This window comes from Xenopus laevis, chromosome 1L, assembly GCF_017654675.1.
Source record: "Xenopus laevis strain J_2021 chromosome 1L, Xenopus_laevis_v10.1, whole genome shotgun sequence".
Classification (NCBI taxonomy): Eukaryota; Metazoa; Chordata; class Amphibia; order Anura; family Pipidae; genus Xenopus; species Xenopus laevis.
The window spans coordinates 175,859,091-175,886,214 of NC_054371.1; the positions used below are offsets into that span (position 1 = coordinate 175,859,091).

General features: G+C 38.3%; 1 protein-coding gene across 2 annotated transcripts; it reads right to left on the reverse strand.

Annotated features, from left to right (window-relative positions):
* Window positions 1-269: 269 nt before the first annotated feature.
* Window positions 270-25,588, reverse strand: bcl7a.L (BCL7A, BAF complex component L homeolog). 2 transcript variants are annotated; one of them, NM_001094759.1, is given in 7 exon segments: window positions 270-4,628; window positions 5,210-5,328; window positions 6,673-6,840; window positions 10,692-10,788; window positions 12,511-12,573; window positions 16,257-16,338; window positions 25,328-25,489. In NM_001094759.1, coding segments are annotated over 7 exon segments (696 nt in total). In that variant the 5' UTR covers window positions 25,420-25,489; the 3' UTR covers window positions 270-4,553.
* Between the last annotated feature and the right edge of the window lie 1,536 nt (window positions 25,589-27,124).

Here is a 27,124-nt window from a genome sequence, read left to right on the forward strand (position 1 = left end):
ATATGTGATATCAGATGTACAGGATTTTACCAATAGCAAGTATAAAAGGGTGCACTTTGAGTAGGTATTGAGGTATTCGAGCTTTCCCAGCTGTATAGTAATAACATGCCCCACACAAAGTATGAATTTGCTGAATTCTAGCACTATTTTGCAAGATTTATACAAATCAGGTGAGCTACACCAAAACCCTTAGTCATGTGAATTTGAAGCTCTGATCAACTGAATGTGACAATTTTTTGTTGAAGCATCGCTTCTGAACTATGAAGAGATTTTTAACGCCTAAATTTAAATATTTATTAATCATACATGGAAACGGGACAAAAATAATGCAATCAAAACATTAAAAACAGAGTCCTTCTGATGCAGATACACACAAGCCTAAACCAAAATGATGTTCCTTCGTTGCAAAGGGCTGCTATAGCGCTTGCCACTGGAACAGAAACATACATTATGAGCAGTCCATCCATTCTGCTAGGGCACTGCAAAAACATACTACAGACTAAAGACTTGCCTCAAAGGGCATGAAACCGTTGGGCATTCTGTGGGATGAGTTTTTTGGAAACTTGACTGCAAAGTATAAAAAGTGTGATCTGAAGCCCTTAATATGGACCCCATTGACTTAAGTTGCGTGGTTGAGGGAAGGCATTAGCACATAAGAAAGTAATTGCAATATACACAACCACCTAATTTATCTTTATGATGATGATAATTGTATCCAAGGGTGAATTGATTTAGACTGTTGCAGAATTGTTCTGTACGGTTTACACTCCTGCTGCAGTATAAAACAGTTCATTTGTAACCTACTTAAATGGAAACCATTGCAGAAATATATCCTTTAGAAGCACACTATTCAATATAAAGCAGGTAAAGAACTTTTTGCTGCAGTGTAAATAGCCTGTTCACTGATTAAAGCAGGAAAGTTATCTTATACTTGGGGGTGCCAAGAGTTAGGCACCCCAACTGATTGTATTTCCTTATCTGAAACCCTGTGCTTCTATCTGCAGAAAAATGCACCAGCCCGGGGTTTCTTCCAGCAACCCCCGTGGCGCGATTCTCTTCCTGCTTCTTCTTTCACATGTGCAATGTGTAATGGAAAAAAAAAAAAGCCGGATATTTTGCTCTACTGAGCATGCGTCTGCCCTGGGAAATATTAAAGAAAGAAGACGTAAGAGGATCACTCCATGATGCTCGATGGAATAACCCGGGGCCGGTGCAGTTTTCTCCTGATAGGAGCACCAGCCCACGGTGTCAGGCACCCCAAGTAATTTTGTCTACTTACCTAACTTTTGGCATCTCAAGTAAAAATGTCTTTCCTTCTCTTTTAAGGCTTATATCACTTGTACAGGTATGTGACATTAATGGCATGATAGTTAACCTGTGCCATTTTCTCTACTTAAAAAATCTGTACCTAAAAACATCACAAGCCATTCAGTGAAGCTTGTGCATCTACATAAGATACATTTGCAGTAGTGTTAAATGAGCTTCAGTGCGTCATTGCTAATTCTGGCAGTCCTTTTCGAATGTATTTAAACAAGCATTTCTTCACGTTTAACTCTGGTAATAAAAACAATGCCTTATAATTATGCCAGCAAAGTCAAATGCTTTTCCATACCTATATTTTATATTCCTGATAACGGAAGCATAAATGTTTTGCCCTTTGTAATTACCAGAGATCTTGCCTGTCCTTTATAGGCACCATGTAATAGTACGTGTGTGACTATGCTTTCCAGACCCCAAAGCGTTATCTAGGCTTGAGAATAAGGGCTAAAGTTTCACTACAGCAAAGTGCACACAGATATAGAGGAGACCACTGCTTTCAGTATTGGTATCACTTTAATGCATTAGACTAGAGTGTGAGATCATACAATGACAAGTTAGTAGGAACCACATGATTCTTAGAATTCAAGGCTAGTGAGTTTAATTTAGTGGTGTCACAGATTGTAACTTTTAGGTGAAAAAATGTTATGTTATTTTACTAATGAGTCACGATCTACAGAACCAGTAAATTAAGAGTGTTGTGGTCCCAAATCTTTGTGCACTGGTTCTCTTTTGATACCTAGCCAGGCAACATTAGAACCATCATGAAATGTGCAGATACTGGGGTGTGTTACGCAGCTGTGCATCACATGGACACGAGTTTTGGGGAAGACAGACCATGGCAGCAACTAATTCAATCTATGACAAATTGCAATAGAAAATTGTAAAACAAAATACTTCCTCTACAGGCCCTTGTATGCATGACCATAATTAGTAATGTAAGGAAAAGGTAAGGGCATTTCTCACGAAAGCCATTTTTGCCTCTGGATAACAGAGACGTCACATTTGCACTCCTTTTGGTTAGAAACATTTTGCCAAGTGCATGCAATAAAATTTATATACAAATTAAAAAAGTTAGATTAATCCGCAGCCACAGTGGTACACTAACCCAAAGCCTAGTTATGAGATCTATGAAATCAGCTGGTTAGTTTTCAGATATTAGTGTTCTAGTTCTGGGCTCAAATCAGTGGCAGCCATTTTCCTCTAATGCAAAAAAAATGTGCTTGGCGTAATAACGGAGGATTTTCAGGCAATTCTGAACATGCCGTTATTAGTAAACTGAATGTAAGGGCTTCATGGATACTGGAATTAAATTTAACTTTCTGAGCAACAAAATATCCTTTGCAAGCATCAACCGCATATAACTTTTTTTTTTAACAACTGTTGCCATCTGAGTGAATGGTTAACTTTGTCTATAGCAGAAACTGGCTCTATCAGTGACCATCATTTGGAAATCTACCACAAAAACAGCATTTCTGAATGGCAAGAACAAGTATTCTGACTGCACTGTAGTGTTCACCACATGGGATATATGCCTTATTTTTTAATGTATTTTTATTGCCTCTTAATCTTTGAATTTAAAATGTAATGCTGTTCCTAGGCAACCAGATTAATTATGACAGATTTGATATTATAAAAAAAATTGATTAAAAGCACCATGAGGGGGGCAATATTGGGCTGATCCAATCATTTGACCCAAAAGAAAACTTAACATTAAAAAAAAAGAAAAAAGTTAAGGCCAGCGCATCAGTTTTGTGTAGAGAGAGATGGGTCATGGAGAGATGGCCGCCTTCCAAAAGATGGTTGAAAATGCACACAAAGGCACCAAATGGAGAAAGTGCCTGGTGCATGGAGAATTTAAAATGGAAGTCAGTGTTACTGGAGGAATGTGGAGGTGTACATGGACAAGAAAATGAAAGCTTACAAATCAGAACAGATTCTAGAACTATACTTACAAGTCTCAATCATTTCTGTGCAGAATTCCTCTCTCTGGGTTTTAAAAGCCCTTTAAACAAAACAGCAGTACAGTGCACAACACGCACAAGTGTGTTTAAGTTTGCTAAAAGTATCATGGTTTGGAGAGGACAGTTTAGTCACGCTTTCAAAAATTCAAAATACATCATATAATGGGTACATTTATATTTACACTAACACTATATTTGTACTTTAGCATTTTTCTAACCAAAACCTTTAGGGAATAAGCTAAGCAAACCATCTAATAAGTCTACACGGGACTGCAGCCTTTACCTGCAAACAATGTTTAGGGCCGAGCTGAAGAATTAGCAAACATCAAAAGAATGGCAACAGATATTGAATAACTATTTCATCAGCCATCTGTCACTGTAATTTGTCACCACCAATAGTAACTCATGCCCCTCTTTTGAAATAACCCATCCAAAAATAGGATAATGAGATAATAAAAAAAAAATAAAATAAAGTTTATTACAAACTTGATACGGCTAGGGAACAGGAGGAATAAGGACCTTAAATTCTTCTTACAGTAATCAGTAAATCTGCATTGAAAATGTAAATGCTGTTTTAGCTGCTTGGATTTGAAAAATATCAGAAGTTCTACCTCTGGCAACGGTCCACTGTTTGCAATGTATGTGTAATGTTAAAACAGTCTCAGATGAGCATTTTGGAATGTTTAAAAACCTGCAATAAAGGCAACTGCACTTAACAATGGAGACACAGTAATTGTGCTAATCCACACATGAAAATGGCTTTTTAAATGTGTAACAAACATAAAACCAAATGGAGTCTCAGTCACATGGCACAGAGTAGCTGTTTGCAGTTGGTTCCTGGATTACAAGGCACAAAAACAGAAGTGGGGAGATGGAAATTTCAAATGGGGCTAAAACCAAACCAGTACCTTTTTTTAAATATTTTAAATGTTAAATAGAGAAATGGAAAAAATATTATATATATTTATATACAGCAGCAACACAAATGTATAATTGACTATAGAAACAGTGCGTAGACCCTCCTGAGTGTTCACATCAACCACTTCAAAGACTGTCACAGGTTTCTCTGCGTTCACAGAAAATATTTCAGTTTCTCTGAAGCCCTGGCCTCCTTCCCAGGCATTGTCAGATTTCGCTTTGTAGGCTGAAATTGTAAAAGTTCTATTCTCATCCAAAGATGCTTTAAGTAAGGCTGTCCTATTGTAAAGATAACCGATGTACCTTACAGTAAACTGACCCAAATAAAAGAAATAGATAAACAAAAAGGATAATCTAAATCCCATCATTATTTGGCTGAGAACTGTCTCCTTTTGCTTTTTTGCATGGTGGAGTTCCATCATCGGAATCCTTCATCAAAATGGTGAGTTGGTTGGTTGTGGAAAGAAAAGGTAAAAATTAAAACAAGTCAGATAGTGCTTTTATTAAAATACTTTAGTAACACATGTAAAGAACTTTGGTGCAGAAACAAAATTTTAACCATTAACCATTTGTTGGTCACAGATTAGTCTCATTGTAAAGGTTAAGAGTATAATTTCCTGTCAGCTCTTATTCAACTAAAATTCTTCTACTCCACATCCTAAACACTTACCTTTCAATTCGCCCACTCCCACTCAGTGAACACCGATTTTGGCAACTGCTAATGTTCACTGGATCTGCAATATGACAATCTCTGCAAAGAGTGCCCCAGAATGTGAATTGAGAACTAGAACTTTAGTTTCACAAGATTGCTGTATATATTGGAAAAGATACAGCAGCCCTGTGCAAAGAGCCTACTACAAGGGGCAGCAGACCATGCAATGTGGTTCTCGTGAGTAGCGAAGACCCTGCGGTGTAATGATGCAAGGCTCTGTGCTCAGGCTGGGCATGTTACAAGCGGCAGGCTATACACTGCATTATGCAAGATTCTAAACATCAAGCCTGAGTGTTACCTGAGAGTTTTTTGACGCCTCCATTGTTGAATCTTTATCACCAGAAGTTTGCGTATCGGCCTTTTCGGAACTGTTTAATGAGCTTTCTGTTGACGAATGTGAATTCTGTCCTGAGGAGACTGGAAAAATATGTACTTATATTATAAAGAAAATACTTGATGTAAATATATGACATGCAGTGTACACGTATTCTCTATTAAAGTTAGAGCCCTGCCTAAGGTAGAAGGTCGGAGTAAAGCGTCATTGGCTTTAGTGAAAGCATAATATGTATCATATACGTGTTTTCCTTAAACATATATATGTAGGTATCATTCAAATGACACACCTGTAATCAAAACCTGCTGCCTTCAGTGTGTCTCCACTTCAAACATATTTCACATGCTTTATGTGCTTTAGCTGATGGGTGGGTTGGTAATAAATATAATGAGCCTTAAACATGACATTGTGTATTTTTTAACTCTTTTGCTTTAGTTTATCTTACACTTTTGGCCTATTAAGAGCCATGAAATGTGGTGCATTTCAAGCAAGCACCCACATGCGAAATCAACGTATTATGAACAATGATTTTGCAAACAATACTTACTAAAATATGTCCAACTACATATTAGTAAAAATCCCCACATAAAGGCAAGTACTGTAACCATGGGAAGTACAGAACACCTTTAACTAGAACATGTTAACTGATAAAACAGCTGAAACATACAACCATTTCAGTAATGGCCATTTATGGAGACAAATGTCCAAAATGTACATGAGGCAGGATCTCAAGCATACTACAAATCTGGCCTTTATGACTGGGCATTAATAAACTGTTCCCTTAAATATTTGTACACATTTGGCAACACAAGATAGGCTTATACTAAAAAAAACAAAACTTTTTTGCTTGAAGGTGAAGAGTAAATATGACAAAGACTGGTCACTGTATGGCTCATTTATGAGCTGACTGTGTAGCACACACTTTTGCTCTGGAACAAGTGGGGCATTGTGGATAAAAACAAAATAATCTGTGCCTGGTTTTTCCACTTTACGTTCCCATCCTACAAAGAATTCTTGTATGTATTAAAGTGGTACTGTCCCTTTTTGTTTTTTTAATTGTCTTTGTATGTGTCTCATGCAGAGCTGTGCAACAGGGATACCTTTGAAAATGTGGCCCTCCAAGGAATTTTTTTTGATTTATTTTTTTATGCCGCCCTTGTCCGATTGATCCCTGTAGGCCCAACAGGGTGATCCAATTGTTGGCCAATCAGCCATATTTTGCAAGATATGTAGGTGGCCAAATCAGTCCCACATCCACACATTTGGCTGGTCAGTTCTGACAGCACTGAATCTAATTAGGGGTTGTTCCCCTCTGGGGAGTATCTGTGGCCAAAACAGCCATGTGCCAGAGCCCTCATTTTTCTTTTAGTAATAAGGTGTTGGAGGTAGAATCTACAGAGTTAAAAATACAGATCTATTTCTCCAACCTTCAGAATCTTGTTGTTCACTGGCATTTGAATGACCTTCTTCCAGTTTTACTTCACTTCCTTCAGGTTGTGTGGATACATTTTGGTCAGGTGCAGGGCTGCAGTTACTACTGTTTTCTTGCTTCACAGGTGAGGCATCAGCTATGGAACTCTGATTGCTACAATCATCTGCAAAACAAGGTAAAATGAAGCACACTTACATGTTAGAATACATGGCATGGCATGCTACTATTTGCATTACTGTGAATCCATGAATCAGAAGCCATAATGAAGAATTGTTTTTTAATTGATATATACACTAAACCTTCTAATACAAAGTTGCTTGCATTCTGTATACTATACTGTAAATTGTAGCAACGATTTACAGCTTGTAATTATGTAAACTTTATTCCAATATTTTTTTTCCAGAAACTGTAGTTTCTCAAAATATAGTTTACTTACTACTAGGGTCTTTTACAACCGGTAATATGCAGAACTGTATTTTGCCTGGAATGGCAAAAAAAAAGTGCAATTCATATGAACAGTTTAAAATCTGGGGTCTCTGCATGCCACATATTTTGATTGTATGCATATTATGCCAACTATTTAGAATTAATCAATGACATACACATCAATTTGCTAATTGTTTTTTATTTGTACCAAAGCACATGTGGGAGAAATATGTTGAAATGTGCCAGTTGAGGACAGTTATTTGCTTCATTTTTTTTTAGCATAGACCAAGTGGAAAATGGCATGCTTAAAGGGATACTGTCATGGGAAAAAACATTTTTTGAACATTGAATCAGTTAATAGTGCTGCTCCAGCAGAATTCTGCACTGAGATCCATTTCTCAAAAGAGCAAAAAGATTTTTTTTATATTAAATTTAGAAATTTGACATGGGGCTAGACATATTGTCAATTTCCCAGCTGCCCCTGGTCATGTGACTTGTGCTCTGATAAACTTCAATCACTCTTTACTGCAAGTTAGAGTGATATCACCCCCTCCCTTCCCCCCCCCCAGCAGCCAAACAAAAGAACAATGGGAAGGTAACCAGATAACAGCTCCCTAACACAAGATAACAGCTGCCTGGTAGATCTAAGAACAACACTCAATAGTAAAAATCCATGTCCCACTGAGACACATTCAGTTACACTGAGAAGGAAAAACAGCAGTCTGCCAGAAAGCATTTCTCTTCTAAAGTGCAGGCACAAGTCACATGACTGGGGGCAGCTGGGAAATTGATTAAATGTCTAGCCCCATGTCAGATTTCAAAATTGAATATAAAAAAAATCTGTTTGCTCTTTTGAGAAATGGATTTCAGTGCAGAATTTTGCTGGGGTAGCACTATTAACGGATGCCTTTTGAAAAAAACATGTTTTCCGATGACAGGATCCCTTTAAACTGCAAGTTTTCCATCAATTTGGAAAATCTTGTAGAAAACACTAGAGGGCTGATTAGAATTAAATTTTTCTTCCACAGAGAATAAGTTATTTAAATTGTATTAATTGAATTTGTTTTTTTATGTTTAACTAAAACCCCAAATCTTTGTTATTTATTAACGGCAAAAAAGCATGAAAACCTCAACTGTAAAACTTCAGCATCTAAAAACATTTTATTAATTCTAAATTTTGAATTTGCTTGAACTAGAAAAAAAAAAACCTGTGAAATTTGGAATTTTGATAAACATACCTCCAATTCTAGAAAAGATTTTGTACTAAATAGTTTGAAATATAAAAGACTTTTACCCACTTTTAATTTGGAATCTTTACCATAAAAAGAAAGATGGTTTGTGGGGTTTATATTACAGTTATGGAGCTTTCTAGAAACCATATTTTTTGTACCCTAGAACTATGTGGTATTAAATTACACAGCATTCCCCAGTCTTTTATAGATTTGTCTTTGATGCCAAGAGCACGTGGGATATATATTTCTGAATTCATGCATAGTGATATGATCAGTATAAAAGCCACTTTTATCACTGTGCTGTTAAAATAATTTATAAGTAATGTTTTAAATTCAGAAAGAGGTACCTGTGTTTTGAAAATCTGCCCTTTACTACTATTGATGGTTTTTGAGTTATACTAATTAGCAATCTCTATAAACTATTTATACAGGTATGGAATTATTTATCTGGAAACCCAATCAAATAAGCTCTGATTTGCAGGAAGGTCATCTCCCATATAGTCCATTTTAAGCAAACATTTTTAAAACACACAGCTAAGGCAGTGGCCAGGGGCACCATCATAACTACCATACATGCCTCTAGGGAAACCAAAAAAGCGAATATTAAAGCAGCAGAAAAAACATTATTTGAGGCGAAACAGATATACTGTCATACTAAATCGAAGGAAAACCATGAAACATTAACAAAACACCGGGCCCAGATGGCCTACCAGCTGCCTGGTATAAACTTTTAGCCAATCAAATATCCCCCAAACTACTAGACACATTCACCCATGCATTCCGGAAGGGGGGACTTCCCTCCTCCTGTTATAATGCGATAATTACACTGATTTTAAAGGAAGGGAAAGATCCATACTTGTGTGAATCCTATAGACCTTTATCACTGATCAATACAGACGCAAATATACTCACTAAAATATTGGCAAATAGGTTAGTTAAGGTTATTACATCCTTAGTTCATCCGGACCAGACCGGTTTTATGCCTAATAAAACCACGTCCATTAACTTGAGAAGCCTATATATGCACATTCAATTAGCCAGTCAGCAGAAATATATATATATATATATATATATATATATATATATATATATTTCAGTGCAGAATTCTGCTGAAACCGCACTATTAACTGATTCATTTTGAAAAGAACAGTATCCTTTTAAACACTATATTTTAGACTTTTAAATAGGGATGCACCGAATCCCCAAATGCTTTTTGAAAGATTCGGCCAAATACCGAACCCGAAAAAAGTTACGCAATTACCCTTCCCGTCCCTTATTTCTAAGAAGAATTCGTATTTAGTTCAGCCAGGCACAAAAAGGTCGAATTCCGGCCGAGATCCAAATCAAATCCTGGATTCGGTGCAAGTTAGACTATGAAATGTCAAAAAAGGTTTTCAAAACATTGTCTGGCAGTGAAAGGGATAATGAAGTTAAGACAAATGACATACACAGAAGGTTTCTTTTTCCAGAATCCATTACATATCTCATGAAGTGGTGTGAAACCAAAATCTCACAATCCACATGAAGTTTTAGAATGAAAAAGCATGTTTAACTGTAACAATGCTAATGATTCAATTGTAAAAGTCAAACCCAAAATAAAAAATATGCCTAATAAAAGAAAACATAATTCTAAGCAACTTTCCGATATACATTTATTAAAAAATGTCAGCGAGTTATTTGTAAAAGCAATGGCTACTGAAAGCAAAATTTGCTTAATTGCTGGTTACTTTTTTTTTTTTTAACAATGTTGCAAAACACAGACCGGTCTTAACAGACATAACATTTAATATCAGCTGCTTGTGTTACATTATATCAACAGACTGAGCCACTAGGGCAGAGAATAGAAAGGGACAATCACTGCTTTCAATAGCAATACATATACTAATAACTTAAAAACCATAGATAATGAATGTAAAATAAAATTGTATAACCAGGACCAGGCTAGCCTGACAAAATAACAGAAGAGCCTGGGACCCTTTATTTCCACCATAAGCCTATGTAGCCTCTATACCATCTAGGGTTGCCTCCTTTTCTGGAAAAAAATACCGGCCTTCCTATATTCTTGCTGTTTTTTCCTATTACTAACATTGGCATCAAGCATAATTTTTACCAGCCAGGCCATTAAAATACCGGCCATGTAGCAAACCCTAATACCATCTGTCATTATATGCATCTAATTATTGATAGAGTGGGCCCCGGGTGTCCTGTTCTGTGGTGGGCCCTAGGAGGCACAATCTGACACTGTGTGTAATCTGGAGTAAGGTTAAAGAATTTCCATCTTTTCCCACTAGGTGAGAGGAAATACGGAGTCCAAATGCGCAATGATCACAGAGATTGCTGTAATCTCAATCCTTACCTTGCATGTCCATCATCCCTGGAGATGAGCTGTTTTCTGGTGTAGTGAGTTCTGAGCCACATTTGTCATCTTTAGTCTTCTTCTTGTTCTTGGTCTTCTAAAAACAGAAACAACAATTAAATTAATTTCCCACCCACCAAGTTAAATAAGTAGTGCCAGCTATGGAAAGTAGAAAGCCTCAGAAGTCGAGAGAGATGTTAGAGACAAAAAAAATCAGAGGAAAAGGAAACAAGTGTTAAGTGGTACACATACAAGCACTAAAGTAGTAATGTAACAAAGCTGTACAAAACATAGTAGTATTCGTCCAATTTCCATATGATCTGGAAAAAACTAAACAAAACTTTTGGCTCAAAGTGTGCAGGCTGGTTGCTATATTTCATAGTGTTCTACTAAAGTTATATAATGTCCACAGGCCCTTCATCTTGCTTTTCCACAGATGGGTCCCCAAAAGTAATAAAGCAACTAATCCCACCTCTCCACAGGCTTTTGGTCAGCTGATGTCCTAAATTCTCTTTTATAGTGTTGTAAAATGATCAACACCAGTCAACAGGCATCTTGATTCTTTTGTACTTTAGGGTGTGCATTTTCTAATTGCTTTTGTCTCAATTAAGAGCAGTTTATCATATCAGTGCAATTTAGCCATCTTTGTGTGGCCCAACTGTATTCATATCCAGTTAGTCCTCAAATAGGAAGATTGGTCAGATATCCTTTTACCTCATACAAAAAAAAAAATAAAATCCCACCAAAAAAACTGGCATGAGAATGTAAAAGAACTCTCAAAAGCAGGGACCGTCTGTAGAAATTAGCCACAGCTGAGAATATTTTTTATCCCGTAAGTGGCATATTTCTTTTAATAAATTGCACGGTGTCATTTATTAGTTCCAGAGAAGGCCTGTAAATATTAATAGTCTAATAATCTGGAGAAATCTGTCTCTTTTAGAGAGACATTTCAGCTTTATGCACTGTTGCAATAATCTGTTGATAAATTACTTATCCTAAAAAATCTTTAAATGAATAGTTGATGAATTCGGAGCTGCAGTTACCAACAAATACTAGAAATTATGTTTTAGTCGATCAGGCAATAACCTAGCAGAGAAAAAACATTCATGCCTGCCTTGCACCATAAAGCGATCCTCTTCCGGCTTCTTCTTTCATTAAATTTCCCGGGGCAGACACATGCGCAGTAGAACGAAAAGTTCGGCTCTATTGCCCATGCGCAGCCGCAAGAAGAAGCCGGAAAAGAAGCGTTTTGTGGTGCTCACTGGAATAACCACGGCCCCCAAGTGATTGTATTTACTTCCCGGAAACCCAGGGCCGGTGCTGATAGGAGCACCGGCCCTGGGTTTCAGGGAAGTAAATACAATCACTTGGGGGTTCTAACATTTGGCACCCCCAAGTGGAAGAAGACTTTCCTTCTCCTTTAAAGCAAAACAGGAGATAGCCTGGCCCACAAAATCTTCCTTATACTTATTCCTTAAATCTAGCCCTTAGATGACATGAGGCTGTGCATCCAAAGCAAACAAAAATATTGGTTTACTGAATGGTCCCCTTATTCAGACAGCTTCTTCACTCCTCTCTTTACCTGCTCACGTTTCTACCAATGCCTTATTTTTATTTCCAGTTTTCTACTCAATATTTTTTTCGTTTAAATTAATATAGAAAATCAACAAACAAAATGTTTCTGGTAAAAACAAAACTTCAGTCCAGTGACCTGCTTATATTAAGAGCATGCATTTTGTGTTAGTGTATTTCAGAAGCCAAGTTCCTAAAAACACAAGAGGAATTAAGCAGAGAATGGGAAAGAAAAAAAAAATCTGACTTTTGCACTGGGTTTTGGCCGCCTCAGGAGTCCAGAGTTCTCATCTGTCACTTTCAAATCAATCTGAAGGGAAAAAATGCAAAGAAGTGAGGATGTTAAAGTTAGTTTACTATACAAAATCTTATAATCCCGACAAGACATTAAATTTAAAATGTCTTGCTTGAATCCTAGATAAAAAAATATTTTGATTTCTAATTCCCTGCAGAGCACTGACCCCCATCTAAAACAAAATACTACAATCTAATTTAGTGTCCTGGTCCCAACAGTGCTCACCTTCAGGTCCTCGCTTGATTGGCTAGCCTCCTTCCACTGACTTATGGTACAATAATATTTATATAATTTTATTCATTTTAGATTAAGAAAATATGGTTCACATTGACTGAATCACCAGCTTGAGCATTCCTCTGAGTTAATCGAGGGAAACCAGTAGCGATCCTAGAGGGGGGCGGGCCCTGGTGTGTGACGCGCAGCCGGGCCCTGCACAGATATTATATAGAAAACTATACATGACCTGTATGTCATATATACATGAGAACATCATCATGTGAGAATGTAAAACTTCCGCAGGATCGGTCCAATTCCACTAAGGCATGGCTGTGCAAATCCAAGCTTCTAGAGAATTCCAACAAGATCTCAATAGCCCAAGATTTCAAATACACTAAACTGGTGAGAGGACTCATTCTGACTATACGAAATATGAAACTTTCTAAATACAACCAATAACAAAATTCTGTACCGTTTCTGAAATAATTGAGTTTATCTTCACTATTCCTCTCAGCATCTGTTTCTCTTCATTCTGTCTTCATGCAGGAGTTGGGTGTCAGATGAATGATCCAATATACAGTGGTGTGAAAAACTATTTGCCCCCTTCCTGATTTCTTATTCTTTTGCATGTTTGTCACACTTAAAATGTTTCTGCTCATCAAAAACCGTTAACTATTAGTCAAAGATAACATAATTGAACACAAAATGCAGTTTTTAAATGAAGGTTTACGTTATTAAGGGAGAAAAAAAACTCAAAATCTACATGGGCCTGTGTGAAAAAGTGATTGCCCCCCTTGTTAAAAAATAACTTAACTGTGGTTTATCACACCTGAGTTCAATTTCAAAGGTTATAAAGCCATTTCTAAAGCTTTGGGACTCCAGCGCACCACAGTGAGAGCCATTATCCACAAATGGCAAAAACATGGAACAGTGGTGAACCTTCCCAGGAGTGGCCGGCCGACCAAAATTACCCCAAGAGCGCAGAGACAACTCATCTGAGAGGCCACAAAAGACCCCAGGACAACATCTAAAGAACTGCAGGCCTCACTTGCCTCAATTAAGGTCAGTGTTCACGACTCCACCATAAGAAAGAGACTGGGCAAAAACGGCCTGCATGGCAGATTTCCAAGGCGCAAACCACTTTTAAGCAAAAAGAACATTAAGGCTCGTCTCAATTTTGCTAAAAAAACATCTCAATGATTCCCAAGACTTTTGGGAAAATACCTTGTGGACCGACGAGACAAAAGTTGAACTTTTTGGAAGGTGCGCGTCCCGTTACATCTGGCGTAAAGTAACACAGCATTTCAGAAAAAGAACATCATACCAACAGTAAAATATGGTGGTGGTAGTGTGATGGTCTGGGGTTGTTTTGCTGCTTCAGGACCTGGAAGACTTGCTGTGATAGATGGAACCATGAATTCTACTGTCTACCAAAAAATCCTGAAGGAGAATGTCCGGCCATCTGTTCGTCAACTCAAGCTGATCTTGGGTGCTGATGACCCAAAACACACCAGCAAATCCACCTCTGAATGGCTGAAGAAAAACAAAATGAAGACTTTGGAGTGGCCTAGTCAAAGTCCTGACCTGAATCCTATTGAGATGTTGTGGCATGACCTTAAAAAGGCGGTTCATGCTAGAAAACCCTCAATAAAGCTGAATTACAACAATTCTGCAAAGATGAGTGGGCCAAAATTCCTCCAGAGCGCTGTAAAAGACTCGCAAACGCTTGATTGCAGTTATTGCTGCTAAGGGTGGCCCAACCAGTTATTAGGTTCAGGGGGCAATTACTTTTTCACACAGGTTTGGATTTCTTTTCTCCCTAAATAATAAAAACCCTCATTTAAAAACTGCATTTTGTGTTTACTTGTGTTATCTTTGACTAATAGTTAAATGTGTTTGATGATCAGAAACATTGTGTGTGACAAACATGCAAAAGAATAAGAAATCAAGAAGGGGGCAAATAGTTTTTCACACCACTGTATCTTATAGGGGGGCTCCTTTTGCATAGAAGATGTATTAGGGCTCACTCTATTAAAATTACCTGAAATCCTGTCTCTCTACATGCAGGATTTGTGCAAAAGGCAGTTATTTTGTTTGTACTGGAATCAGTTATTTGAATGATCTCTAATACATCTGCTACAAAGACAATGCAGAATTTTTAATTGGCTGTATTTAGACAGACAGTTTCTACTTCAGTATGAGGAAGCTTATATTAACTTTTCATTTTCACGATAGTTCCCCTTTAATTATGTTTGTTCCTTCTTACCCGAGAGCTGAGTGAACTAAAGGCCCAGAAAGCCTGATGTGGCCCTCCAATAAATATTTATGGCCTTAGTACATTTAAATCTTTGTATGAACTAATTGTAGTATGATCTAGCTTCTAAACAAGTGCATTAGTTAGGCCACTTTTCACAATACAGAGTTTACGCTGATAATAACATGTGTGTAACAGAAGCACCCTTCTGCTGTTCTGGCGTGACACCAAAGCAATGTTAAAAGTTTAATCTAATGATGCAGAACGGCTCTCCTTAAGTTTCCCTGCTCAGTTCTATGTCAGGAGATGCTCCCTGAATCGCAAAATTAAACTATCTTTCCTGCCATAATAAGTAACAGAACGGAGCAGGGAATAATAATCAAGAGACAAAAAATAAAAAAGGATGTAATGTAAACTACAAAAGTGCTCAGAAAGTTTACATTAGGTACATTAGGTTACATTGTACAGGTTGGTATATACAGTATCTTCCTTAACCTTAATCATTGACTGGAAGCAGAATTTAAAGAACTGGCAAAAAAATTTAAATGCACCTAAAGATAATAAGATATAAATATCACACATTTCTGGTTGATTGTGAATGAAAACAACATTATTGTTTACCTCATTGTATGAACTAATAAAAACCTGCTGTGCAGTACACTTAAAGTTTTCTGAATATATTTTACTGTTGGGGGAAATGGCTTCCCAGAGGTACATATATGTTTTAGCATATAAAAATAAAATCCAAAATATTGTATAAAAGTTCCAAAACATTATTCTAGTTCTCTGGCCATGACATTTTTGTGCAATGTAACAATCAAATATTTAATTTACAGACGCATCTCTTCATACATGTAAATATCATCTCATTTGGTCAGGTCTCTAAACAACTTATTGTCACCAATGGGCAGTCCTAACTGGACCATTTTAAACAACTGGCCCTTGTTCCACCAATCTGATCAAGCTACAGATACTTGCAGTGCAATCAACATGAGTTGCATGCATGGCCTGCCTGATGTAGTCTTTCAGCAGGTGGATTTTCTGCTAACCCTGATTAATATCTGAACATGCTATAATAGATATTAATTTAAAAACTGGATCATTTAAGTCCAACAGAGAGGCCAAACTGTTTCCAGTTCAGTCCAAAAATGTTGTAGTAAGGTTTCAAAAAGGTGAGGATATTGTCTGTGTCTGCAATATAAATTAAGATATATTAAATAATACTTACATCATCCACTTTTGGCTCTGCAACAGGCACCCATTTATAGATCCTGAGAGATGTATCTCCAACAGTTACCCATTTTTTCTCCCTGAAAACAAACAGATATCACTAGTATAAACTGAAATTTACATTGAACCAACACAAACACTGGAATATGCATAAACCATAAATGTTTTTCCTGTCACTAAGAGGAGGTTTGTCAGTTTTACCATTGCAGTCAAAAACAAAATGCTGGAAAAGGGTACAATGGGTTTGGTTCTTACATAGGAATTTAAATCCATTGTATTCTACAACGTTCATCTGTTATCTGCTAGGTAAACTGTACCCTTTAGCCCTATTTCAACATACGGCAAGACCAGATAGAGACCGACAGAAGCAAGTCAGCTCTGTGCCCCATCTCTATTGATTTTAATAAAATACGTTTGTGTGCAGTCATGCGCAGTACAGGTCAGCCCTAAAACGTCTGCTTTCATGTTTTCATATGTCCCTGCATCCTGCCTGGTTCCTGTGCCACTCTTTACAATGTCTTATTTGTAGAAAATTTTTAATTACACATATTTAAAAGGTCCTTTCTCTTCTTATTTGTTAAATGTAAAATGAAGACATTAATGTACAAGGGTTTCCAGTGTCTGGAGCCCATCTGGGCAATAAGAGACCACCACCCTCACTGCAAATTTCCACACCACCCACCACAGACCTGCTCAGATCCAGGCCACCAGGCTTTTTTCCCCACTTCCCTGCTGACCCAGTCCGACCCTGGTGGCTCAACTGTGTTTTTTCCCTCAAGTTTCTATGATGGAGTTATTGACTGAACTTGTCAGTTACCTAAGCTGTCATTTTAAACATATTACCCATTTAAAACAATAGGAAAACTAAAGCACAAACCACTGAACTAATATTAAAAAAGGGGGTATGTTGTCCCTGGGTAAAAAGAGTAGGGAAATCAGTCAGAAGGGCCATTGACACTTGGAAGCCTGTCGATGTTCTGTCTAAGCAAAACGACTCTTCAGCTTAGCGAAATGAATTTTCAGTTAGCTTTATTAGCATAGGGTAACTTTAGGTTACTTAACATCACACTGATAACTGTGCTAAATGTTGCAAGTCAATCAATGGAAACGGAGTTGAACAGTAACAGTTCTCATTTACTGGCAAACACTGCACAAAATAAAAAAAAATATGGTGAGAACCAGTGTTTCCTTAAAGGAAAACTATACCCCCAAAATGAACACTTAAGCAACAGATAGTTCATATTATATTAAGTGGCATATTAAAGAATATCACCAAACTGGAATATATATTTAAGTAAATATTGCCCTTTTACATCTCTTGCCTTGAGCCACCATTTCGTGATGGTCTCTGCGCTCTCAGAGATCACCTGACCAGAATACTACAACTCTAACTATAACAGGAAGAAGTGTGGGAAGCAAAAGACACAACTCTGTCTGTTAATTGGCTCATGTGACCTAACATGTATAGTTTGTTGGTATGTTTTTGAGTACAGTGAATCCTACGATCCCAGGGGGCGGCCCTTATTTTTTAAAATGGCAATTTTCTATTTATGATTACCCAATGGCATAAACTACTAGAAAAGTATATTATTATGAAAATGGTTTATTTACATGAAGCAGGATTTTACATATGAGCGGTTTTATGCAATATCTTTTTATAGAGACCTACATTGCTTGGGGGGTATAGTTTTCCTTTAAGCCCTATGGAATGGGACCCAGATTTGTGGTCAATCATCTTATTTCTTTTTAAATATCATGGTCCACAATGAATACAGAATATTATGTGGAAGAAAGGCCAGTGTAATTAAAAACTACATGTTACAACATGGCACCTCATTTTTTGGTCCTTGCACATTGGTTAGGGACCCATTATATCACTATAAAAAAACAAAAAACTTATTGGAAGGCATCACTGCATTCTGGGACCACATAAATGTGCAAGTCATAGGGTGTAGTTTCACTTTGAGTGCCACTAAGTTATTCAAGCCACAAAGTTATTTGAGCCCTTAGTAGTTTACACGAGTGCAATTTAGTTTTTTTTTAAAAAAGTGAGGTTCTTCTCAAATTCAGTAAATGTGTCTTTTATCCATAAGCCAATCTAAATACAAGTTATAAGATGTGCCTCATGGACTTTGTACTGTACCTTTATTTTTAAAGGATTGGTTCACCTTCAAACAACTAGTTGGTTTCAGATAGATACCAGAAATAACAACTTTTTCCAATGACTTACTATTTTCTATGTGTGACCGTTTTTCTAATATTGAAGTGTAAAGTGTGATTTTTCACCTTCTGAAGCAGCTCTGGGAGGGGGTCGCCGACCCTGTAAACTTTTCTAAATGGCTACATTTAGTTGATACATTTTTGTTTGTCCCTGCTGAGCAGAATCTCTGGGTTTCATTTCAGGCAGCTGTTAGGATTGATACAATAGTTGCTAATACTCCAGAGATGCTGCTGAGAAATGTATCCACTCAATGTTGCAAAATTGTAACAGTTTAGAGTCTGCGCCTGAATTACTGACTTGACAGACGGAAACACCAGACATATTCAACTTTAAACTTAGATTTTGGAAAAACAGTAAAAAACAAATAATGGAAAGTAATTGAAAAAAGTCTGGGGAACAATCTAAAAACAACTGAATTCAAAAAAGTGTTTGGAAGGTGAACAACCCCTGTAACAGCTGGTACTAAGGGAGTGCACCATACTATACTATTAAACACATAACTATTAGGGCTCTTACTCACGAGCGGTTGTAGCTGCGCTCCCCTGCATTCTGTTTTTCTGCGTTCAGCTGCAGGAATAGACGCATTACATTTTTTCCAATGGGGCTGTACTCACACAGGCGCCTGTAGGCGACGAGCGCAGGTTGAGACGCAACATGCGTTTTTCCTGCGTTCGTCGCCTACAGGCGCACAGAGTAAGGGAAGGCGTTTGGGGAGATTGGTCGCTGCAAAGACAAGGCGATTAGTCACCAGGCGACCAAATCTCCCCAAAACGCCCAATGTGTGGCATTAACCTAATAGTTATGTGTTTCCATTCACTGCTTGGTGTGGATTAATTTGAACATTCTACAAGAAGCAAATTATTTATCTGAACACGTATAGATCTGCTGTAAGCATAAGGTTGGCCTTGTTCTCCTCAAACTGGAAAGCCCCACAAACATTGGTTTAAGGATTACAGCACACTGAGGGATTTGCTAGCATTGACTATTCCGAAGAGATAAAAACAAGTAAATTGCTGAGGTCATGGCACATAGGCTCTCCCAAGAAGGGGATATTTGAATTTTGAGATGTATTCACCTGCACTTGACATAGGCAGAAAAAAAAGTGGCCATCCATGGGCTGCCGGACTTGGCTCTTTCAGATAGAGTTGGCAGTTTACCTGCCCGTGTATGCAGCCCGCCAACAGGCTTTTTTCGGGTAGTTCCTGTAGGGGTGAGGACCACATCAGCTCATTGCTGTGACCCTCGCCCTGACCGCCTGTACTCCTGTCACAATGATCAGATTGTTTGGCCCTAGGGTTGTTTTGTTTTTTAAGCAAAATGCATACCGAGTGCATATTATATGCATTTTTGTAAACGCAATATAAGCACGTTTTTCTGCATTCCAAACATCCTTTTGCTTTGTCTTTTGAAATTATTCCAAGTGCAAGAAAGAGTGTTCTTACAAAAGATAATAAAACATGAATGGAATAAAGCACGAGTCTGAACACTTATGAGTACAGCCAGGCAGAATAGCTGATGCGTTTAAACCTGTGTTAAATGTATAAAAAAAGCCAGTGTGTAAGAGCCCTTAAAGGAGAAGAAAAGCTACTGAGGCAGTTTATTGCCAATAGAGTAGCCACAATAGTGCAATATTTATTCTGTACAATGCTTTATCATTCCTGAGTAAATCACTCTAGAAGTTCTTTGTTTATGATAGCAGCTGCCATATTAGTTGGTGTGACATCAATTCCTGCCTGAGTCTCTCCCTGTGCACTCATAGCTCAGATTACAGCAGGGAGGTGGGGGAAAGGTAGAGAGGAGCAAATTGAGCATGCTCAAGCCCATGCCCTGGAGGTTTAAGCTGAAAGAAGTTAGTCAGATACAGAAGCCCATGTCTACACAATAGAAAGAAAGAAATGCTGTGTTTCTTTTGACAGAGGACTCAGAGTAGCATTACTTTCAGGGTTTACTGTATTTATAAAGACCTTTCTGTTAAAGCTTACTTAGTTTAAACCTTTCCTTTTACTTTAAGCAATATGAAACTAACTGCAAGTTCATACATTAGTGATGTGCAAGTCGGGTTTTTCCAGAGCCACACATGACCCTAACCCGCGGTTCCTTTTATAGACCTGCGCCGCCGGTAATGTCACAATACCGGCGGGGCAAGCAGGTGCACGACTATAAAGACGGAAGTCTGCATTTAAAGGTGGCAGGCGATGAGAGCAGGACAAAAAATAGCTGGTCATATTGTGTATAACCAATTAGGACATCAAAACTAAATATGCATATTGTTTATTTGATTTTATTGAAGACTAAAAGAAAGTCTAAGAGATGCCTTGGTCAAAAGTTATTCCTTCATAAAATCAATCAAGCGTTCCAACAATTTTACATGAAACTTTACTCTACAAAAGTTTCACAATCCCCTACTGATTATATAGCCAAAGAACAGCTCTAAGTTAATTATCAGATAACTGAGAATTCCTAGTGTTGAGCTGCACTACATGGCCAGAAGTGTGTGGACACTACTTTTAATTAAAGGATTTGACTCTATAACAACTTCATGCACTGGGTTCTAATAAACAAACTGTTACGCACAGGACTCAACTCATCAATACCAAGCACCAATTGGACTGATGTAAAGCACGCTGCCGTTTGACTCTGGAGCAGCAAAAACGTGTTTTCTGGAGTGATAAATCATGACTCTAGATATGGCAGTCTGACAGAAAATCTGGCTTTGGCAGCTGCCAGGTGAATGCTACATGGCCACATGTTAAATGCCAACTATAAATTTTAATGATTGAAGATTAATGGTTATGGTTTGGGCTAATCCCTTTTAATTCTAGTTAAGGGACATCTTAATGATACTCTGACAGTTTGGGAAGTACCTTTTCTGGTTTAAAGTGACAATGTCCCTATGAACAGAGCAAGCCCATAAGGAAAGGGTTTACAAAGTCTGATGCAGAAGAACTTGACTGGCCTGCACAGATGTGAACCTCACTAACTCCTTTTGCGTGCATTTGAGCCCCATCTCTAAGCCAAGCCCCATCACCCAACATCAGCCTCCAGAGAAATGCCCAGAAGAGTGGAGGCTGTTACAGCAACATAGGGAGAGCCAACTAAATATTAACGCCTGTGATTTAGAAATGACATGTTCAACAAGCACTTATGGGTGTGGTGTTACATACTTCTGGTCATATAGTAGATTTAAATGTCTGAGAAATTTGCAGTGCTATATCACAATTAAAGAGGAAAAAAAATATATTCCAAATTCTATTTTATAACATTAGTCAAGCAAAATTAACTGTAATTACACAATATAAATTATTTGAATTTTGTTTCCTTCAGTCTGGGATGTCTTAATTATGGCAAGTAGGCAGGATCCATTTTGTGGACACTGATCAAGGCAAGCCTTGTATCATCTCAGAATCTTGTTTGTGCACCAGAATAGGGGACCCGATGTCCATCCCCATGCACTGGTTACACAATTAAACGGTGAAGAGAGCAGGGGGAATGTGTGGAGAGCAGTGACATCTAGATAGTGCTGAATGGAAAGTGAAAGTAAGGCATAGAGGAGGTCCAATTTAAGTTTAATTGTAGTTATAATATTAACTAAGGATGCACCGAATGCAGGATTTCTGGCTTTCTCAGCAGGATTCGGCCAAATCCTTCTGCCTTGCTGAACTGAATCAGAATTTGCATATGCAAATTAGGAGCGGGAGAGAAACCGCGTGACTTTTTGTCACAAAACAAGAGTAAAGAATGTTTCCCCCCTTCCCACCCCTAATTTGCATATGTAAATTAGGATTTGGATTGGTATTCGGTCATATCTTTCACAAAGGATTTGGGGGTTCGGCCAAATACAAAGTAGTGGATTCGGTGCATCCCTAATATTAACATTACTGTTTCATAACTTTAGATTTCCACTAAAATTTACGAAGTCTAAGAACCAATGTGTCTGAAAAACTATGTGATTGTGCATACAAGTTTTTACCCTGCAGAACACAGAACTTTATGTAGGAGTGAACAAAATGAAGCCCTGGCTCAGACACACTTCACCAGTCTGTATGTAAAGATGTTTGTTGAAAAGGGACAAATACGGCTTACCATAGCACTAGAACCATTCAAACCATTTACTGTTGTTAAAAATAGCTTATTTTTTTATTATGCAAAAGAAAAAGTATGAAGTTCCATTCAGTAGTAAGTCAATTCAACTGGACTTGCTGTATTTTTTTTTCTCTTGAAGATGTTTTACTAGTCATCGGACTGGCTTTCTCAATTCAGAAATGAGAATGGCCATATCTGAATTGAGAAAGCCAGTCGGATGACTAGGGAAACATCTTCAAGAGAAAAAATATAGCAAGTCCAGCTGATTTGACTTACTAATTGAGATATACCATGACCTGGATGAATGAGAACCTACACAGACATATGAAGTTCCCCTTTAGCAAAAATGTTTTTGCGTCTTTTTTATCCAGACATAATGCAATAACATGCATTTACTAAACAGAAAAAGATTCACAAATGAAGCTTCTGCTACTACCAAACTGGAGCAGTCACTTGTATTAAAAAGAAGACAACAGAAGGTCAAACGACTTCTAACAACCTATTCTATGGATTCCGTTTATTTCTTAGCTGAATAATAGCCAGACCATTTTACAGCTCTGTACAAAGGGAAGCACATTAATGGGTGACTAAAACGCTTCACCCAATTTGCTCCTTTCTGAACACTTAACAACAATAAAAACATGTAGGCGAGGAGTTTGATTTCTGTACATATCCCTTGTTCTCAAGAGACTTAACAGTATGCGAAATAAAGAAAACTGATTAAGGTGAATCCCCATGCCTGGCTCATAAGTCTTTATATAGTGAATAAAGTAACCCCTCTTGTAAAATATAAGGATATTATAAGTTACCGAGGAGGCAGAATGTTTCTATACAGGTCATGGAACTTCAATGTGACTTTGAATTTCCTCATATTTTGCAACAGGGGGTACTTTATTTATTATAATACACAAGTTACAGTGAGTCATGTGACAGAAATGACATCACTAAGCTCCGGTTATAACAGATGACATTACTAAGCACCGTTTATAATAATATCATTTACAGGATATTCATGGCTCGTGTATTATAATGTAATACAGGTTACAAACCTATGAAAGAAATCTAAAACATTTATAAAGTATAGCTTATCATTAAATTACATTTTAGTATGATGTAGTCTGATTCTGGGACAATTTGCAGTTGGCCTTCATTTTTCATTATTTTTAAAAATTTAGCTTTTATGGGTTGCACTTGTGCCTTGCAACAGTGGTGTCCGATTCTAGTTTGGGCAATATATGCATAGTGTTTGTATGTTCTCCCCATTTCTGCAGGACATGTCCAACAAATTTAACCTTTTATGCCAAAGCCATATGTTCCAGACAAGGCCGGCAGCTTTTAGGCCCTGTGACCAATATCTTGCTGAAATTTGGTCAGATTGAATGGGCAGGTTTAAAAATCCCATCAGGCATCCATTTGTTTGGAGACATCACCAAACAAGCAAATCTTTAACTGGTTGGCCAGCTTTAGATTGTAAGCTGCACTGTGGAAGAACTGATGTGAATTATGTATACGGTCTGTAAAATGCCACATAAAAGGCATCAGTGCTATAGGAATAACAGAAGCTATCTAGCTGCTATGGTCCAATTTACCCTAGCAACCAGGAAGTGGCTTGAATGACAGACTAGAGAACAAATACGGGACTGCCTAATTAGAAAGATAATAACAACATTTCACCATCACAGAGCAATAGTCTACCAGGGCCAGAGACTAGGAAAGCAAGTGATAAAAAAAAAACGTGTGTAAAATTGAAATGAAAAAACTGACAAGTACAACATACTAAACGTTACCCTTAAAATGTAAACACCCCCTTTAAACTATAGAATGTTAGGAGAAAACACCAAATCAATATTTTTTTTTTAATGTGGCCTGAAATACAAAGAATTCTCACAAAAGATCCTGCCCAATCCCAAAAGAAACCGAAATGTGCATATTCCAATTTGAAGGTTCAGGCCATAATTATTTAAACTGCTTTTTAAGTGATTATTAAAGACAACTATTAAATAAACAAAGAAGGTCATTCATTGTATTGCTAAAATGCTGGAGGTCTATCAATAAATAGCCTAGGAAGGGCAAGTGTACATTTAGCAAATGTAGAATAGTCATTGGCCCCTATACAATACATGATGTAAACATTACAAAACATGGTGCCTTTTTAAAGAAAAGAATGTCCAATCTAGGAACAGACATGGACTACAACTCCCAGCAATCCTCCTTACAGCTGTTGACAGAGGAGGGAATGCACAATGGCTCTGTCTGGCTTACACTTTGCCTTGAAATGGGAAGGAGCCGATAAAAGCAATGAATAACTAGCATGGAGCTGCACTTCCTCTCTCTGCCTCATCGGTTTTTTCCCAGTCAGGATAGAATAGGACACCATGAGGAAAACAGGAGGGAGGTAGCCTGAGAGCTTCGGGGACAAAGCGCTAAATTTAAACATATCGCTGGATGAAGAAAAGAAATAAGAGCAAGCGAGTGCACGGAGACAGGAAGTAGCCGAGCCGGCCGCCAGACAATAGACCGCTTGCACCTTCCTCTCGCCGGCTCCATTCGGCCGCTCCGAAATGGCTGCCGCCTCCCAGCGCATTTGGCGGGCTCCTATACTGGCGCTTTTCTATCTGCCACCGGTTTGGAGAACATTGGTACAGGTCAGGTGACGCGGCAAGTGCCGGTTTCCAGCTCTCCACCCAATCCATTTGGTCATCCACACACGCACAATGCTGCCCTCCCTCCATTCCTTTGTTGTCCATTTAATTCTATCTCCTTACCATTTCCGTACTTTTTCGATGGCGGCCATCACCCGTTTGATGTCATCCTTCGCCCGACTTCTTGTTTCTGCTCTGACAGATCGTCCTGACATAGCTGCGGTGATTTCTCAATGAGAGTAGGAGGAAGCTGCGCTGCCGGTTACTTATCGCTTTTACTTTGCTCTCTCTCTCTCTCTCTCACACACACACGGACGTGTACAGGGACAGACGGTGTGCGCATGCGCATTGGATGAGCCTGCGGATGGAGCTCCGGCTGCTGCTAGCTTACGGCAGGGGGAGGGGATGTACTGCAGACCCATTAATAATGTATTTTATGAACAATATACCGTTTGGCTTTTAATTACGGCGCTCTATACAACGCTTTCTGGTGCAATTCAACTACAAATATCAATATATGCAATGTAGGATTTGTAGTTTGATAGGTGCAGAGCAGCAGGGTCGGGCTGATGCTATTATAGCTCAAGTTGTTGTAAAGCGTAATTATTGGCATACATTTATATCTATGTATACGCTTTTGTGTATAAACATAGGTAACCTGTTAGATGCTTACAAATGATACTTAGTGATGTCATGTGTCACATGACGCTAGAACATGTGTTTGCCCTACCCCCCTTCTATACAATCCAAGGCTGTATTAGAGGGCACCTCCGAGTTCCTTGGCCCTACTTAAAACTCTTGTGACTTATACTTAAAAGAGCGGCTGTATTATATAAAATTATATTTGTGTCCTTTTGGAGGGCATGTACATATGGGCTTGGAATGCTGTATATTGCTTATCCCAAAAACACACAGGCGTTTTTTGCTGCGCTTCCCTGCATTCTGTTTTCTTCCGTTCAGCCGCAGGAGTAAACGCACTCAATTATTGTCATGGGGGCTGTATTCACAGACGCATGTAAGCACCAAACGCAGGTGGAATGCAACATGCGTTTACTCCTGCGCTCTCCCCTGCTGCTGAACAGAACACAGGGGAGCACAGCAAAAAAATACCCGTGTGTAAGAGCCCTCATACTAAAACAAGCAGTGTAAGGGGGTTGTGTAATATAAGGCACTAAGTTTACCCAGTAGCAGTAATACTGGACACATGTATAAAGCTCCCCATAGACGCGACGATTCTCCTTGCCGAACGACCGATTTTAGCGAAGTCCGACCAATCCTTCGAAATTATCGTGCGGTTAGTGGGATTCGAACGATCGTACATCTTACGATTTTTCGGCCGACATCTGTCAGGAAATTGATCGGCCAGGTTAAAAAATCTTTGTTGGTCCCAGTGTAATTTATCTATGTTTGTAGGGCCAAGCAGGCAGCTCCCCTTTGTTTTCCTGGCAAATTGGTCTTTTTAGTTGATGGTCAATTCGTACGATCGTTCCGAGAAAATCGTGTTCTCACGATGAGGATCGGATCTTTTAAAAATTTCAACATCTATGGCCAGCTTAAAAGTAAGCATCTTATTGGTTGCTGTGGGTTACTGCTCCTAGTGCCTTTAATTACATTTGGGGGTAAATGTTGTAGTTCGAATATATAGGATTGGGGTCTCCAAATTTGTAAGTAAAAACTCACCACATTTTTGAAGTGGCCCAGGTGCACCGCCCTGAACCCTCAGCATAGGGAGTGGACAAACCGAAAAGTCATTGAAGTGGGCACTCAAAGAAGGCAAACTTCCACCAGGCAATGTTTTCAAAGTGAAGAAGTAGTTTATTGCATCCACAGCCTTATGCGTTTCGTGTTTACAAACACTTAGGGACCCATTTACTTAGTTCGAGTGAAGGAATAGAGTGAATTTCGAATATGGCTACTTCA

Excerpts from the sequence above, each read along its gene's own strand:
- bcl7a.L (XM_041581924.1), bottom strand. The coding sequence starts at position 25,419 with ATGTCAGGACGATCTGTCAGAGCAGAAACAAGAAGTCGGGCGAAGGAT. Across the intron at positions 12,574-16,256 it reads CAGAGCCAAAAGTGGATGAT|ATTGATTTGAAAGTGACAGA; the intron begins GTAAGTATTATT and ends TTTTCCCTTCAG. Across the intron at positions 5,329-6,672 it reads TGAACAACAAGATTCTGAAG|TCTCCTCAGGACAGAATTCA; the intron begins GTTGGAGAAATA and ends ATATTTTTCCAG.